The sequence below is a fragment of the Haplochromis burtoni genome, unplaced genomic scaffold (assembly GCF_018398535.1).
Source record: "Haplochromis burtoni strain Fernald_Lab_line unplaced genomic scaffold, NCSU_Asbu1 Contig_187, whole genome shotgun sequence".
In the NCBI taxonomy this organism is placed as follows: domain Eukaryota; kingdom Metazoa; phylum Chordata; class Actinopteri; order Cichliformes; family Cichlidae; genus Haplochromis; species Haplochromis burtoni.
Window position 1 is genome coordinate 354,181 of NW_024582548.1, and position 16,827 is coordinate 371,007.

A 16,827-nucleotide genomic window follows, 5' to 3' on the forward strand; every position below is an offset into this window, starting at 1 on the left:
TGTCTGTGAAAGTCACCGCCGTAAGCCATAGTTTGAAAAACTACTCCATGCCTTCAAGTCAATCCAGACATGTCTCTGGTGGAAACAAACTCGATTTCCGGACGTGAAACTTTTACCATAGGATCTGACGGTCCATAAAGTGCATCAAATGATTTCATGCTTCATCAAACCTCTGCAAGGGGGTAAAAATAATAATAAGAAAAACATTACAAGTACTATAAAACTCTTTGAGGGGGAGTAGTAAAATGAAGTGCAGAAAAATGAAATATTATCCTCACAACAATTTTAAAGGGTACAGTCTTCTCAAGCTTTAATGGATCACAGCAATTATGCCAAAGTCAAGCCAATTACAAAGAAGAGTATTAAAAGCAATTTTTAAAGGCAAGGTCCACATCTTGGTAAATTTTACTGTATATCCCTCCATGGCAGTGGTGATCACTTTTAGATACCATAGAAAGCCTGCTTTCCTCATAAATTGGCATCTTTTTCTTTAAAAACTTTTTTTCCAATCTTGCCATGTATATTATACAATTTTATACAATTTTTATAGAGACCCTGTCCTCTATTCCAGCCGCCACCACGCATGGCCAATAAATGCTTGGGGTCCCAGGCCAGTGGAGGTACACCAAGGACTAATAAACTTTAAACTACAGCAGGGTACAGTGCAAAGTTTGCAATGACAGTGGAGGATACCTAACATTATTAACATTATTAAATTTACAATAACATAATGGAGATGACCCACTGGTTGGAGAGAGGCACATGCTACCAACAGACCCTAGTAACACCACCGTCAGATGCTCTGTGAAACAGACAAATTAGATAAGCTAAAACAAATTTTAGCAACTTTAGCCATTTTAAACAGTTACATCTATTAATGCTCATCAAGGGATCAGTGCTGAAAGATAACTTTTGGTATATACACATACAGTGTTTCAATGTTTTTCTGCACAAATAAGTTACTAAATATATATATATTTTACAGTATGATTATTATATTTTAAAAATTGATGCTCATAATAAATGACCAACTCACCTTTACAAATACTGCCTTCTAATGAAGTCATTATCATCGTTTAAGAAAACTGCTTGTACTGATCTCCAGTAAGCTGGCAAACAACACATTGTGTAGTCAGAGGGGAACCAAGCAAAATTGACAGATTTGAGTTTCTTCAAACAAGAAATCAAAGCTTGAAATATAAAGTAACATCAAAAAGAACTAGGCATACATTGAGTTAAATGAGAAGCTAGCTCCTTTTCTGATGGATAGCAGGCTAAAACTGAATCATTAAGCACAAATCTAAACTTGCTCATGGAGCAAGATAAAATGTATTACTCCCATGGGCCATTAAGAGGCACTGGACAGTCATATTATATCTCAAACTCGAAGACAAGGATGAACCATGCACATATGTGCAATAAACATGAGAAGGTTTACCCAACCAGGTGAAATTAATAGGTCATTTATTATAGTTTAGTATATATGCACAATTCCCCACACACACACAAGCCCTAAATAGTCCCTGTAAACTCATGTGTTTATAGTGCCTCAAAAGATATTCAAGATCGAATCTATTATCTGAGGATATTAAAATGAGTAAACAAAGCAATAAATCTGTGGAACAATCTGTCCAAAATCAATAACATCCACCTGCTTTATACAGGATAAAGGACCACGCAAGTCGATACAACACAACACAGATAAATAAGAGGTGAGAGTTCACAGGCGGTTTGAAGACTCATCCTTGATATGTATGACAAATAGGCTGAATTCAGCGACTGTGTGTGTCCTTAACTTCATGTCATGCCAAAACTAGCCCAGCCCAGAGGGGACGCAGTCAGACGCTGCTGGTGACACATGCAGTATATTAATGAGTCTTATTAAAGCAACAGAACAGTGGCAAATGTTGTTTCTCTGACCCCGTCGGCCCTGACAGTCTGACAGAACCACCTGGCCCAAATCAGTAGCAGACAAGCACATTTAGTGGACAAGGTCACCCCTCAAACCGGTTGTTTTCAGACTGGCTTTGGCTTTTTCACAACCTAATATTGATTTACCAAATAACAGTTATAGTGCCTTTGTAATTTTTGGTCAACTTGCACGACAGACTATTTGAACACAAACACAAAGATATTTCTGCATTTCTGTCTCTCTACACTTCTGCTTTTATGTCTGCTATTATCTCGCTATTCTCTGCGCTCCTTCCCTTGGCTCTGCATCCCTTCTGATATCAGTGCACGTTTAGCAGGTTGATATAGCTGTCAGTGTTCCCCTCTACTGGTGAGACTGAGAGAAGCTCGACAGGGAAATAGAGGAGGGAGATTAAATCAGGCAAAGTGATCAATACGAGCATGTCGAGTGAGCCACCAAACACTGGGACTGTCAGACTAACAGCACCTGATGGTCTCATCAGATAAAGTACTCCACTGCAGAGATGCTTCTTAAACGTTTACTCTTTGTACATATTAGAGTTCAAGTGCTATACTTCTGCGTCTCCTTATTTTATCCTTCCTTTTATTCTGCCATATTGGCAGATTATCAGCAATGGCAACACAATAAACTCAAGACTTTTTATTGTGCTTAAGGAAAGACGAGGCTTGATTGATGAACCGTTGTTGTTAATTTCTTTAAGGATGTATAAATATCTAAAATTATTATTTAGGAGATGTGAAGACTTAAATTCATAATTATTAATAATAGAACAAATTCTCCTTTTTTTATTGGTTTGATTCATAATCATTGGATTTAAACATGGGATGAGAGCCAAGTTAATGGTCAATTGTTCAAACTAGTTTACAGCTAATGGTGGTGTCACATTATAGTGACCTGATGGACTGGACTGCATTTCCATGATGTAATAAATTCAGCTGAATCTTGGCAATGCATTAGTGATATCTGATGTAATGAATTGGGGCAAAACCTGCTGTAATTTTTATTTTTAGCCAAAACTACTAAAACAAAAAATTCTTTGACTTGAGTTCTATTATTGGCTAGGTGCCCGAGGAGCTTTGAAAATAGCGATGACAGCTAATCCTGGGAAGAGAAGTGTGAGTGTGAATTTAGAAGTTAAGTGAGATCATCTCAACACTTATTTATATTGCAGTGCTATGCTAGAAATGTGACCCCGGTGGAACAAACACATTTATACCCATACAGAGACAGAGAACAAAAACTGCTGCACTGTGTTCATTTAATTTAGCATTTATTGTCTTGTTTGTTTCTTTGCTTAATCTTTATCATCCTGAGCCATTTTCATGCACATGCGCTGCTGCCCTGAGGTCCACGTAGGTGCATTCAGAGGAGCCAGATTTTCTTGTAATTTATTTTTTATGGTAGTTTTCATGCTTTTCCAGCTCTTTAAACATTTTTCTTTGGACTTCAACTGCTTTTTTTACTCATTTTCATTCTGACCTTTTCCAATAAATATGTGGAACACCTGACACAAAGGATGAGCCATTGTTGTGTCTACATATAACAGACAACTTGCAAATTGCATCTTTTGGCAGTTTGTTACACACAGCCTGTCATAAAACAAATAACTTGTTCCCATTTCTTTAGTTAATTTTTTTTTTAAATGCTAATACAACAGAGTTTCATAGACATATAAATATAATTTTCACTACAAAAAGGTGATTTACAAAGAGTTATTAGCCAAAAACTTGACATATCTTAGCATGGTGTACAGTATATCATTAAAACAATTGGAGGAAACTCTACAAGTGTAAGACAAAAGCACAGTTCGTTAGTACCAAACCAGAAACCGCTACAGAGTGTGATAAAGCATACTGTGAAAAGGCACTGCTAGAATTACATAATTTGATTTTAACAAAAAAGAAGACAAGGGATAAAAGCCTTATTCTGAAGTAATGATTATGTGCATCCCTTAGGCAAAGTCTCTACCCGCCAATGACAAATTTAGTCCCAGCAAATAAAAATGGTGAACCAGATAGGAAGCATACAAACAGACAGAGCTTGACAGCAGGCAAGCCTGGAAAAGAAGGCGTACCAGCTAAGCATAAAATACATGCTGAGTTTTCCCGATGCTGTCAGATTGCAGGTAATTAATTTTACATTTGAAAGTTTCCCCATTACCAATGCCTGTGTGCCATTCATCACAACACATCAGCAATGAGAAGGTAAGCCCCAAAACACCAGAAAAGCACTGACTCCTTTTTTTTTCTTTGACTTTTGCAATCTAAAAGTAAATATAGCGACTGCATTTTTAGTACCGCATTTACCTTCTTACATAAACAACATCGCCAGACAGGCAAATTATTTATACTAATCGTTCACTTATTTGCACAGCGCCAGTAGAGGCAAAAGGATTCAAGTTTAAATGACTACTGTCTAAATGGTGACAGCCAGTGTACACAAAAGCAAACCTGAAAATTTACAAATTTACAGACTAAAAGAAATATTGTGTGTGTTCTTATTAGGATAAGGATTTTTAATATTTTATACCAGTACAGGTGTGTTGATTTTCTTACAGTGAATCAGAGATCAGAGGCCATCTTTCAGTGTTGTGGAGCAATGCAAAGCTAATGTAATGTGTAGTGAAGCACATTACTTTCTCCACAGAGTTCTCAAGTAACATAAAGTATTACATGTTTTTAAAAGTAACAAATAGTAATGACTGTGCAACTCTAATAGAAGCCAGGGACACAACCTCTGCATCAAAGGTCTGATATCACTCGTTGTTACAAAGTGAAGCCAACCTACAAAGAAAGACCTATAAGAGGCACAAAGCAACTACAAAGCCGGAGACTGTAGTTTTTTTAGAACTGCCAGTAGCAGCTGTTTCTTAATTTAATTTTACATTCAAAAGTCTTAACTAATGTCGTTTATATTAAATTATATTAAATTATTATTGCTAGGAACCAGGGCTTTACATTTCATTTCATATTTTCACTCACTACACATCTTTGAATCTGAGACTGAGTCATACTGAGAATGCCACCATACTACTTTTATATGGTTATAGATGCATTTTATGCCATACTTCCCAGAGCTGCATAATTACAGCTCAAACAAGCCTTTAAGCTTGATGCTAAAAGACATCACATTGATGTTATGTGTAGGCTACAAGAAAGATTTTAGATTACGCTGAACCTGCGGCAGCTAGAGGCTTAAGGTTACCGTGAGTAGTGCAAAACACAACGAACAAGGGCAACTGGTGTTCAGCTTCCCCCCCTGAGTCCCGTGGGAGCGCTGAGGAAAGACTCATTTGTATGTTACAAGGGGACTGGAAGGTCAGTATGTGCGCGTGTGTGTCTCTGTGTGTGTATGCCTGCATTTGATGTATTCTGTATTCCGTGTGTATATCGCATACTGTATATGTGCACTGATAAGGGTGCATGCACCCAATCACAGCAAGCTTTAATCAGTATAGTGTCACGACTGCAGATCATTATGGATGTCAGTTCAGAATTGAGTAAATCTCAAACCATTTTGCTGCTTATTTAAGATGCAGGAAACAAAACCTGACAGGTTTTGACTTCATGGACAAGAAAGACTAATGAGACTGTGCATGGTGCTTTCAAAACAACACTTTCACATATCCCCGATAACAGAGCTAAATGACCATGCACCTTAGGATGCAGCTGAGCAAAACACTCTAATAAATTGGCTTTTAAGGATCAATATTATTACACTTTACATCAGAAACTGAAATCTCCATGTGTTTCTTTAGATCTTAACATGTGCCATGTCACTACTGCTTTAGTACAGAGTAAAAAAAAATACACAATACAATACGAATTCTCACTGACCAAAAGAAAAGTAAATTCATAATAAAAGATGTCAATTGTGTCTTAATTATTAGATAGATTGATGAGATAGATTAAAATAAGCACACTACTGTAGCTGGTTCAGGAGGCAATCCATATGCCAAAAGTTAGTAGGAGCACACATTATCTTTGATTTACTGTAAGCTTTCCTTACTATTCCCTCTTAAAAAAGGCTAAAATATATTTTAAAAAATGTCTTTTAAAAAGCCAGGTGTCAACATTTAAGAGATTTCTTTAGATGACTTGACTCCCACACATTGATTAGTGTGTGTGTATGTATGTATACAAATATACTCTTAGACTGGACAAAGCCACTATTATATCAACACTTGGATAGAGAAGCCTTGTCATGATGTGTCGAACTTAGCATTTTGGTTGTTGTGATGTTTTGAACCCAAAACTGGTGAGAAAGGGGGTAGATCTGACTGAGATCTTTTTTTAAATCTAATGGGGACCATGACTTAAAAAATGAACATCAAGCTGTAGTCAGTACAACTAAAAAACTAGCAAATTAGACCATAAACTAATCAGGAAAGCATTTAAGATCAAAATTTAAGTAAACTACCATTTCCCTAGCAACCACTTTTGTTATAGTAAATGAGTAAAACTCTTCAGCCAGCAAAACTTTCTGAGTATCAGTGTGTTTCATGCACAGTTATTAACTAACCTTTGTTTTTAATGAACACAGATCACATATAATTATTTTGTTTTGGGGAGTAAGATATCAGTTTGTTGGGTAAATTATGCTTTAAATACAGATGTAAACACACAGAAATCTGCAACAAAACTTTCAAAGTGGTCTCGACTTTTACTCAGACACTTCAACTCTTCTCCCTTGTGCCATGTGCAATGTGAACATGGTTATATGTGGTATATATGGCATGGCTTTCTACTAGAAACTGGTCGTTTTGTGCATCATAATTACCGTTTTTTGTGACAAAAATATTGCATCTTATGGTAAATGAGCAGGCCAATTATTGTATGAAAACCAGTTTCAATAAAACAATGTACACATAGTGATTTAGTGTTAAATTAACTGCTTTGCAGGAGGAACAGTAATGGCAGGGTGGCAAATTACAGAATCTATCATCTATACAGTTATCGTTTCAAAATCTAAAAATTTTGGTTTCTATTTCAGGCCATCCCTGGCAGTAAAGGTTCACCATGTTTATTTTTCCTCAAAAGTTATGGATAATTGTGATTTGGCAAACAGTGAACTCCTACACTATACAAACCTACAGCTGTCCCATTGGCAGAGGAATTAAGAAGTCTGGGAGATAACGAGAAGGACGGTCACTCCCTGGTCGCCGTCTCAGACAACTTCCCGTTCTCTCTAATTAAATCAGGCCAAATTGGCTCGACCGGGTGAAAGCCTTCAGAGAATGCATTATTCCAAAAAGTAAGACTTCAATATTTAATCTTTGCTCTCTAACAAAGTTAAAGCAGGTTGAGTAAAAATAGTGTGCTATCAACAAAAATACTAACTAGCAGCACAAATCTCACACCTCCAAATTCAGGTTAACAAACGTCTTTCTTATTTGACATATTCATGAAATCAAAATTGCTCTGAGATGTTTTAACAAGAAAGGTTTAAAAGTCCCACTATTCAAAACAGTAACAGTTTAGTTCATGCCCACGTTTTTAAAAAGTCTAATCTCAGAACCAATTTGATGACAAAATCACTCCAGAGTTGTTTGTGATTGTATAAAGAGGGAAGTGTTTATTTTCCTTCATCAACCACTTTCTAAGACTTGCAAATGGGCCAGTAGTTATTTCCAAAATAGAACATTTGGAACCCTGGTCTAAAGCTGTTGGGTGGTAAAGGGTAGGAGTCCTTGTTTTTTTCCTCCCCCCCACCCCTGCTCACTACAGATTTAGATGAACCATCTGGTGTTGGTACCTAACCCTGGACTCCTTGCACATTTGGACCAGCCGTATCAGCAACATATGCTTCTGTCTCCATGTCTGGCAACCATGCGCCCATCACAACGATGGGAGGTGACATCATTCCACTGCTCAGGTGTGCACTTGTAATTGCAGTCCAGGAGCACGGGCTGGACTGGTCTGGCAACTTGAATTTTAATATAATTTTACACTGCACTTTTTATCTAGATCCCTTGAGCTCAGACAATAATAAGATCAGCTAGTTCCCCTTATCCCTTAGCACAATGTCAGCATCATACCCCATACCATGACCAGCTTTTCATACCTTTTTATGTGCACATCAGACCTCGGAGGCTGGAAGTGATATAAGTTCAGGTACAGAGCAGGCTGAGCAGCTGCTGCAATTTTTTTATTTTAGTTGAAGGTTAAATTTTATTCTATATAATGTTTGCACTATACGCAGAGTTCTAATCATCACGATAGGCTTTATCAAGCAGTTGGCTTACAAAAAGCTGGTCTACTTTCTGTCTGGCTGATTATAGGGATAGTCCATTTGGCTCAAAATGTGTTTTTCAAGTTTAAAATAAGAGAAAATACAGTAAAGCTGGAAATTCTTTCAAAAAATATGTAATTTTGTTAAGAAGTCATCATCATCATATTGTCATCATCAGTCTTATGTTCAGTTTAAACCAAAAACAGAGCCTTTGATTAATGCCATACCTGCAGATCTTCTTCTCTGTCGTTCTTTGTTACGCCCAAAAATCTTTTTCCGATGAAGTCGCACACTAGCAGCAGCCAACACAAATACAAGCTGAAATGCACCAAAAGAACCCTTCAACATAAAAAAAAGTGAGCAAACAAACAAAAGCAGCTTGATGACTATGGGGAGAGTGGGCGGCCATGAAAGTGCTGAACACAAGCCCACGCCACCTTGGTCCTCCCAGCATTTTTCCTAGACAGGAAGATGGATGGGCCCAACTCTAATAATAACTACACTCCACTTACCATGGCGCCAAAACTGCTAACACTGCAACTGCCCCCTGATGCTAGCTAGAACAACCACCTCCCACAATGTCGCCCACTTCTCTCCTGATAGGAACATTCTGTTAGGCAACAGTACAGAAAGCTGGTGGTGGAAATCTCCAACCTGTCCACCTTTCTTCAACATCACCACCGAATGACAATCCTGGATGTTCCTGCAGGATTGTGAACGGGCTTCTGTACTGGTGGTACAGCAATGCAAAAAAAGAGAGCTTTTTTGGCATTTAGTCTAGTTACAGTCGAGATTGGTATTCAGTATGGGAAGGTGTACTTTGTGTGAAATTCGGCAGAAAAAGATGAGACGGTGAATGTGAAAAGAAGCAAGAAGCTGAGGGAATAAGAGAAGAAGCAAGAATACAGAGAAACAATGGAAATATGTAAAAAGGTGGTGAAAGAGAGAGAAAGAAGAGCCTATCTAAATGTGCAGAAGCATCAATGAAGGAGCACTATTGTTCCTAATGAGGTGTGACAGCCCAGTATAAACTGGAATATGAAGTGAACCATGATTACAGAGGGTTAGATAACAACCACTACGCAATGCAGTGAGAAAGCTTTTCAGGCCTGGCCTTGTTTCCTTTCTGTTCTCAGTCTATATATCCTCTACGTACTCTCCTTCTGTTCATGCATGCATATATGTATGTATGTGTGTGTGTGTGTGTGTGTGTGTGTGTGTGTGTGTGTGTGTGTGTGTGTAAGGAAGAGAGAGGAAAAGTAAATAAATGAGCGGCGATCTGTGAGTGACTACTTTCCCACTGTGTGAAGTGAGGGCAGCACACTATACGAGAGAGATAGCAGTAAGGTCAGCTCCACCTTCACAATGCTAAAGGCTATGATATGCGAACATGCCTGACAGTAGGTGCTTCATCACACAGTGGCAGCTTGACACAGGAGCCTTTTCTCTTGATTAATCCCCTCTGCTTGCATCCTGCTATGAAACACGCTGCATCTTTATAGTATTGGCAAACCATAATAACACAAACTGCTTTTCATTTTGCAATTAATCTGTAAATCTGTGAGAGGAGGAAAAAAGAAAAACAGCTTGTGCCTTGTCTTCCACTCCCAACATATAAATGTGTGATTTATTTTCCATGCAGATTTTCATTTCAGGATCTCATCAACAAAAGTGATTAGTTCAATAACTTTAAAATATGCTGCAAGCTGGTACATTAAATTTACTGTAAACCGTGTCTTTAAAGAGAAAACATATCTGTTTTGAATTTGCATATTTTTCATTTACACCCACTTTCTCTCTGGAATGAGTAGACGAGAAAAGTTTAGCTGACAGCAACACATTCCCAAACTGCCACTGAAAATAACTTCAGCCCCTCATCCAATGAACCATCACCTTGTTGATGAAACACCTCTACCATGCTTGTGACATTCTCACTTTCATGGGCGTGCACTCTCGTTTTGCCAAACATCGCTACAGAGCATGCCTAAACATTTCCCATGCACTGTTTTCTTCATGACGCTCTTTCACTCTCAGAAAGCCAATGAGCCATCTAATGCAGACTGAAAGTGGCGGGGTCTGCGGGGGTGTGGTGTCGGTGGCAATCGACTTTCCCAGGTAAAGTCAGCGGAGCAGCCAACAGATTTCTCTCCGACATACATTTTCATTTTGATGACTGTGGATTGCCATCGCGCTGCCGCTGTCTTGCCTCCTCTCAACTTCACTTCATCATTCCTCACGCCCATAAGAAAGGTTCATTTCCCCTGCCCCATTTCCCTAAAGGTGAGTTTACCCATCAGTCACTCTGGTAGATGCACTCCAGTGTTTCCCATTTGCATTCTGAAGGCGAAGACAGATATGGGCAGGATGGTGCGTACACACTGTTACGACCCAACAAAGTCAACTCACTGGGAGGTGATGTTAAAGCGCTGATTTAAGAAAGCTGCCCACTGCCGCAGGGGAACATAGTAAAACATGATGATGGGGCATGGGGCGTGATGTTTGTGAATGTCATTTAAGGAGGGCTAATGGCTGCTGTCTCTTTGAAAGGTAGATCGATACGGTAATGAGGAGACGGAGGCACAGGCGTAATCACCGAAAGCCCAGCGGTGCTGAAACCCACAGAATAAAATAGATTCGGGTCTTGGAGGGCGTCAGGCTGAGTGACGCGTTCATTTGGACACACTTGCAACATCTTGCATTTTCTAATGGCCTTAATGTCAGTAGGCACTTTGTTTTTTTTAAATATTTTACGATTTTCACATCCAGTGCTTGCTTATGACTACTTCAGAGGGCTTTTGTTAAATCTCAAAATCTCATAGTTTAGAAAAAAAAAATGTGATCTGACACAAGACCTATAAACAGCAAAGGTTTTTGAAATTTCTACACATTAGCCACAAAGGAGGAGATATGGGAACATCCTAACAAACCGGACAAACCAAAGGCCAGCGACAAGGACCGGTAACAGTGATTAATTTGAAAGATTAGTACATCGTTTAAGGTTTAGAGAAGATGCAAAGTACACGTTACTGAAGCTCATGCCTGGTGGATTTAAATGGAATTTCATTAAAGCTAAAAGAAAGAATGATGACTTTTACAACTCCCACTGGCAGCGTTTTTACAGGCAGACGTTTTACACTAATGGCTTGAATATGAAATAGTGACCCCATCACGCTAAGCTCGTTTTGAGTAAATTGAGCCCACTGGTAAAATAACCTTTAAAACGGTGTCTGCTAAATCTGTTGTTCTAGCCTCTTACAGCAGGGCTTCTTAAAGTTTTTCAGCATCTGGACCAGAAGGAGAAATTTAGTCTCATGCCCTCAAACCCAAGCTCATTTGGAGAGATTGCTGTTCTCATTTTTGTGATTACAACGGCAGGGACGTGACCCATTTACCGGATAACTCTTGGTTTAAGAAATGCCTTCCAGGTATATGTCACAGGTTGAGCTACAATAGGAAATGCTGCATTCATAATTCATATCTGTACACTAAAGTGTTTCCTAACAACACCAAATCCAGACACTGAGCTGGTGGTGTCACAGCACATTCACAACAAACACTGAAACATCTAACCATTAAGTATAAGGAAGGAAATGCATGGTACCAGTGACCCTGATCTGGAATAGGACACACAAGGACTGTACTGGTTGTAATACTGGCGCAGTGTGAGTGTCAGCACGGTGCGTCTGTGAAACCCATCTGTTTCTGGCCATGAGAGGCTAACTGAAGCGAACCAATGGAGTGAGACCTGATTTGGTGTCAAACGGAGTACTTGGATGAGGCAGCATGTATGGATATGTTGTGTGTGTTTGTGTATGTGTGCATGTTTTGGATCCTGTAGTACAGCTTATGGTGTTTATGTGCATCCTAGTGAGATCTCACGCTAAGAGCCAGGTTTGAGTCACAGTTGCTGGACAGAATGCAAAGACTGGACGGTGGGCAGATTTTGCATGGTGAAAAAAAAGGTTGTTAATGTTGTGACTAATCTCAAAGACAGCTGTGATCTGACCTCATATCCATATGTCAAACCTAAAATTTGCACAATCATGTGAAAGGATAAAATAACAAGGACTGTGATAAGCAGTTCGTAAGTATCACACAATTACTGAGACAGAATTATTGTCTCGCTCACAGTAACTGAGATATGTTTAACATTTTACACTCTAGTACTTTATAATAAAGTACTAGAGTGTAAAGTACTACTACTACTACAAAGTGCTACTTCTAGTACTTTGTCTTGGAACAACTGTAGCCACACGATTTCCTTAAAGTATTCTGATTCTGATTAAACTTGAGTCCCATTTTCGTAAAGTTTACCTGAGAATCATGGAAAAGTCCAGGATTCCCAGTCATAGGAAAAAGTATGAATAAAAGAAAAAAAAACACAAGATAATAATGACTAGTTACTGTATAATATGGATACAAAGCACAAATCATTATGGAACAGCTTTTGATCATTTTCAGGATTTAAATTACTTAAACATCAAAGACTAAGGAAAACTTGGAAGCGTGGAGGCGTACAACCTTTAACTGCCAACTTTTGATCAACTGCGGACTCAATAAAGTAATTAAACGTGACAGCATGTATAGTTAGACAGTAAAAGAAATTAAGTGTGTGATACTATCGGCTTCTGGCTCATGCACTGTAAAATGTCACTTACAATAAAGGCTCCTATTGTCAGCAGGCAGGCGAGGAGGGCAGATATTTAGCCTGAAATGATGAATTGATCTCAGTTAACTTATGGACGCAGGACAACCCAGAGGTTGTCACTTAATGATAAATGGATGTAATACTGAGCAACGGGGACAGCAAGTCAAGGACTTGGGGCGGGAGACTTAACACATGATGGATGATAATCTTGCATACCATGTGGCATTTATGCAAGTGTGATGGGTCGTGTGCATGTGTGTGTTGGTGTGTAAGTCTACAAACAGTGGCTGCTGTTTTATGTAAACTTAAAATCTACATTGTTGGCTGCGATAACCGCAGACAGCAGATTTAAGTGCCTGTTCCACAATGGCTGTGTTAATGGTCTTAACACTGGAAGGTTGCATGCCTCTAAATATAAAATTTAGACACATGCATACATGTACAGTACACATGAAATAAAAATATATAACAGCATAAGTGCATATAAATATAGGACTGCAAAATGTGCTAATACATACCTACTTTCTGTACCTAAACAGTATAGAAGAGCTGGGACTGAGGTATGAGGCATGCAGTGCTATGAAAAAGTATACCACATGATTCAGTAGCTTTTAGAACCACATTTAGCAGCAATAACATGAAGTAATGGTTTTCTGTATGACTCTTCTTTAGAACATTGCTTCAGTTCATTCAGGTTTGTGGACATTAGTTTGTGCTCAGATCCCTTAAGGTCCCACCACAGCAGGACCACAGCAGTCTAGACCTCAAATAAGTGGAGGTCTGGACTTTCAGTGGGCCATTGCAATGCCTTGATTTTGTTCTGTTTCAGCCATTATCATTGCATGACCCAATTCAGATGTCAGACAGATGGCCTCACATTTGACTCAAGAATACTTTGGTAAACAGAGGAGTTCGTGGCTGACTCAGTGACTGCAAGGTGCCCAGGTCCTGCGGCTGCAAAGAAAACCCAAATCATCTCCCCAGTACCACTGTGCTTGAGGTATGACGTATTTGTGTTGATATGCTGTGTTTGATTTTCACCACAACTGATTCACGTTTATGCATTATGGCCAAATATTTTCACTTTGGTCATGTCTGTCCAAAGGACGTTGTTCCAGAAGTCTTGTGATTTGTTCATATGCATCTTTACAGACCCGAGATGTGGTGCCATGCTCTTTTTAGAGAGAAGAGGCTTCCTCCTGGGAACCCATCCAAACAAGCTACACTTGTTCAGTCTTTTTTCTTAATTTACTATCATGCTTCTTAAAGTCTACTGGCGATTTTTTTTTTCCATTGTATTAACACACACCTGCTGCTCTCAACTAGCAAACTGCCCAAACATCTGCTTTCACAGAGGTGGACACAATTGCTGATAATCAGTTAATCAAGCACATTTGATTAGCAGTACCTCGGTGAATCTTACCCTGTTAATTCCAATACAAGTAATAATGTTTCATGCAGTTTTTTATAGGACAGCACAGAGTTTAGAGAAACAAATTTTACATATATACATATAAAACACAAGTTTCACTCACCCTTCCCTGTTTTCATCTTCATCTGCATTGGAGAGCAGCTGTGAGCCAGCCAGGGAGAGGTCCAGAGCTGCAAGGGGCAGATCTCTGTAGCCAAAACTCACCAGCTGGACTGGAGGAGCCAAGCACTGGTTCTCATCCTCCACCGGCTGGGAGATGATCTCCAAATCTGACAGACCTGCCTGCTCCACTTCGCTAGTTACATGCCAGCAACAACAAACAGACAAATGACATGCACACAGACAAGCACGCAGTGGAGAAAAACAGAAAAAGATAAGCATTATTTGAGAAATGATCACATTTTTCAGATACCTTTATCAAACTCATAATTTTATCATTGATGGAAAAGAAAAATTTACAGAGAAAATAGGCAAGGTTTGTTGAAGACCTATATGTATGTATCAAAAAAGTGGTGCAATTAAAATAATAATTATTATTATTATTATTATTATTATGCTGCCCAGCAGCTTCACAAGGAAAACATTCTTATTTACTGTAATGGCATTAGGGAATAAGCATAGGGTTGGGGAGGTTTAACACCCACTCAGCACCAAAGAACGACTACAGTATGTACTCCACTGTTAAGGCGCAGCAGAGATACAGGTGCCCCTTGCTCCAAAAGATCACTGAAAGTTTGAGTGGCTGTCCTCAAACTGGCTTACTATATAATCGAAACAGCTGAACAGCATTTAAGTAATGAGCAGCTGGGCACTGAGAGATGAATACTGACTTTTTACTTGTATTTGCTTTGTTTTGTTTTTTATAGTGGTACATGACTGAAACCATACAAATGCAAATGCTTGTCCCAGTTGAACTTTCAATTGCTCCCAGATTTACTTTGCACTTTAGTTTATTTTTAAATTTCAATAAGCACAACTGTTTTTAACATAGGCTACAGTTCTCCTTCTATCAGTAAAACTGTACTACCCAGATTACAGACATGTATAAATATTTTTATCACAAAATTGCTGAACAGACAACAATAACAGACAATTGGTGTGACAACTGAATAAACAATTACTATAAATGAAACTCCCCCCCAAAAAAATCTTGAACACTTTCTAAGATATCTTAGTGCCACAGATTTTATCAGTCAGCAGTAAGGGCTTTGAACAATTTGACATTCCTTGCAGCCTCCACGGGGTTCATTTCAGCACCCGCATCAACCCGGAGTCTTAATATCTGAACACATCTTGGGTGTTCGGTTTAAGGCCAGCAGCATGTAGCCCAGCGTGCCCACAAGCCCCAGTTGTGTAAAAGCTGGGCCATCTCAGCAGAGCGTGTAGGTGAAAACAAACGCTGAGTGCAGCTGCAGACTGACTGTGTGTGCCCTGTGGTGTGTATTTTTAGACCAGAGCAGATGCTGGTGTATCATGTCTGCTGTGACGTCACTGCCTCTCTCTTTGTCAGCTGAGTGGATCCCCACTCTCCTTCAAACGTCAAAGGAAGTCAGAAAAAAAGGTGAAAGGCAAGGGGGAAATAGAGGAGTGGTGTGAGTGTAAAGAAACCAGGGGTTATTAAAAAAAAAACAACCTCAATTACGGCTGGAACCAGACAGGCACAAGAAAAAGTGACAAATGAGGATGGAAGACTAAAAAGGCTCAGGAGGAGAACTAGAAGTGTCGAAGCAGATGCAACACAAAAGTAAAAGCGATAAAAAGGAAGCGAGGTAGAGAGAAAGGGGTCAGGATGGAGACGCGGGGAAGGAAGCCTGACAACAGAAAGGGCAAAGTGAAAAAGGAAATGGTAATGTAGAGCTGATAAGTTGATGAGGAAAAGAAACAATGTGGTAAAAGTAAAGGCCCCTGTGCTCTATTTCACCAAGGAAGAGAAATGAGGACAGAGCAGGAACAAACTGAGGGAAAATGACATCCATCTTTTTAGGCTCTCAAGCTGGTAGCGACGTGAGAAATTTGGCCACTAAGCACAGGACCGACACTGAATTCTCAAAATTTTGCTGCAGAAGCATGTGATACTAACAAACATAAACCATCGTATGTCATGGTCGCGCAATATTTCCGCCTACTCTCTATTTACATCATGGCTGAGGCACTCACATTAATTGTTGATAATGGTTGTGTGGCCTGGACTCGGATTTCATACTGTAGAGACTCACAGTTCCTTTTTAAACATTTTACAAAGTAGTACAAGAGACTTAAAAAGTCCACAAAGTAGATAATAAGTGGTGTTGTAGAGTGGTTAAGCAGAGAACAGTGCATGAACACAAATCCTTATTTTATTCTTTTATTTATTGGTGGGAGGGGTGTAAAACAGAGAGGGGAGAGCTGCAGGAGGATGGTTTTATATTTTTTAATTGTCTGTTTTTTTCTACCTAGATTTTTTTACTACTGAATCATACTGGCAGCACTGTTTGGGGCGATCGTGGCTCAAGAGTTGGGCGTTCGCCATGTAATCGGAAGGTTGCCGGTTCGAGCCCCGGCTTGGACAGTCTCGGTCGTTGTGTCCTTGGGCAAGACACTTCA

General features: G+C 39.3%; 1 protein-coding gene across 1 annotated transcript in view; it reads right to left on the reverse strand.

The window, feature by feature from the left end:
* LOC102298450 (transmembrane protein 266) overlaps window positions 1–16,827 on the reverse strand; it is a 46,410-nt gene that overhangs the window by 18,572 nt on the left and 11,011 nt on the right. The window contains exon 3 of the mRNA XM_005934550.3: window positions 14,348–14,539. Within this exon, the coding sequence (XP_005934612.1) occupies window positions 14,348–14,539 (192 nt within the window). The remainder of the gene's footprint in view (window positions 1–14,347; window positions 14,540–16,827) is intronic.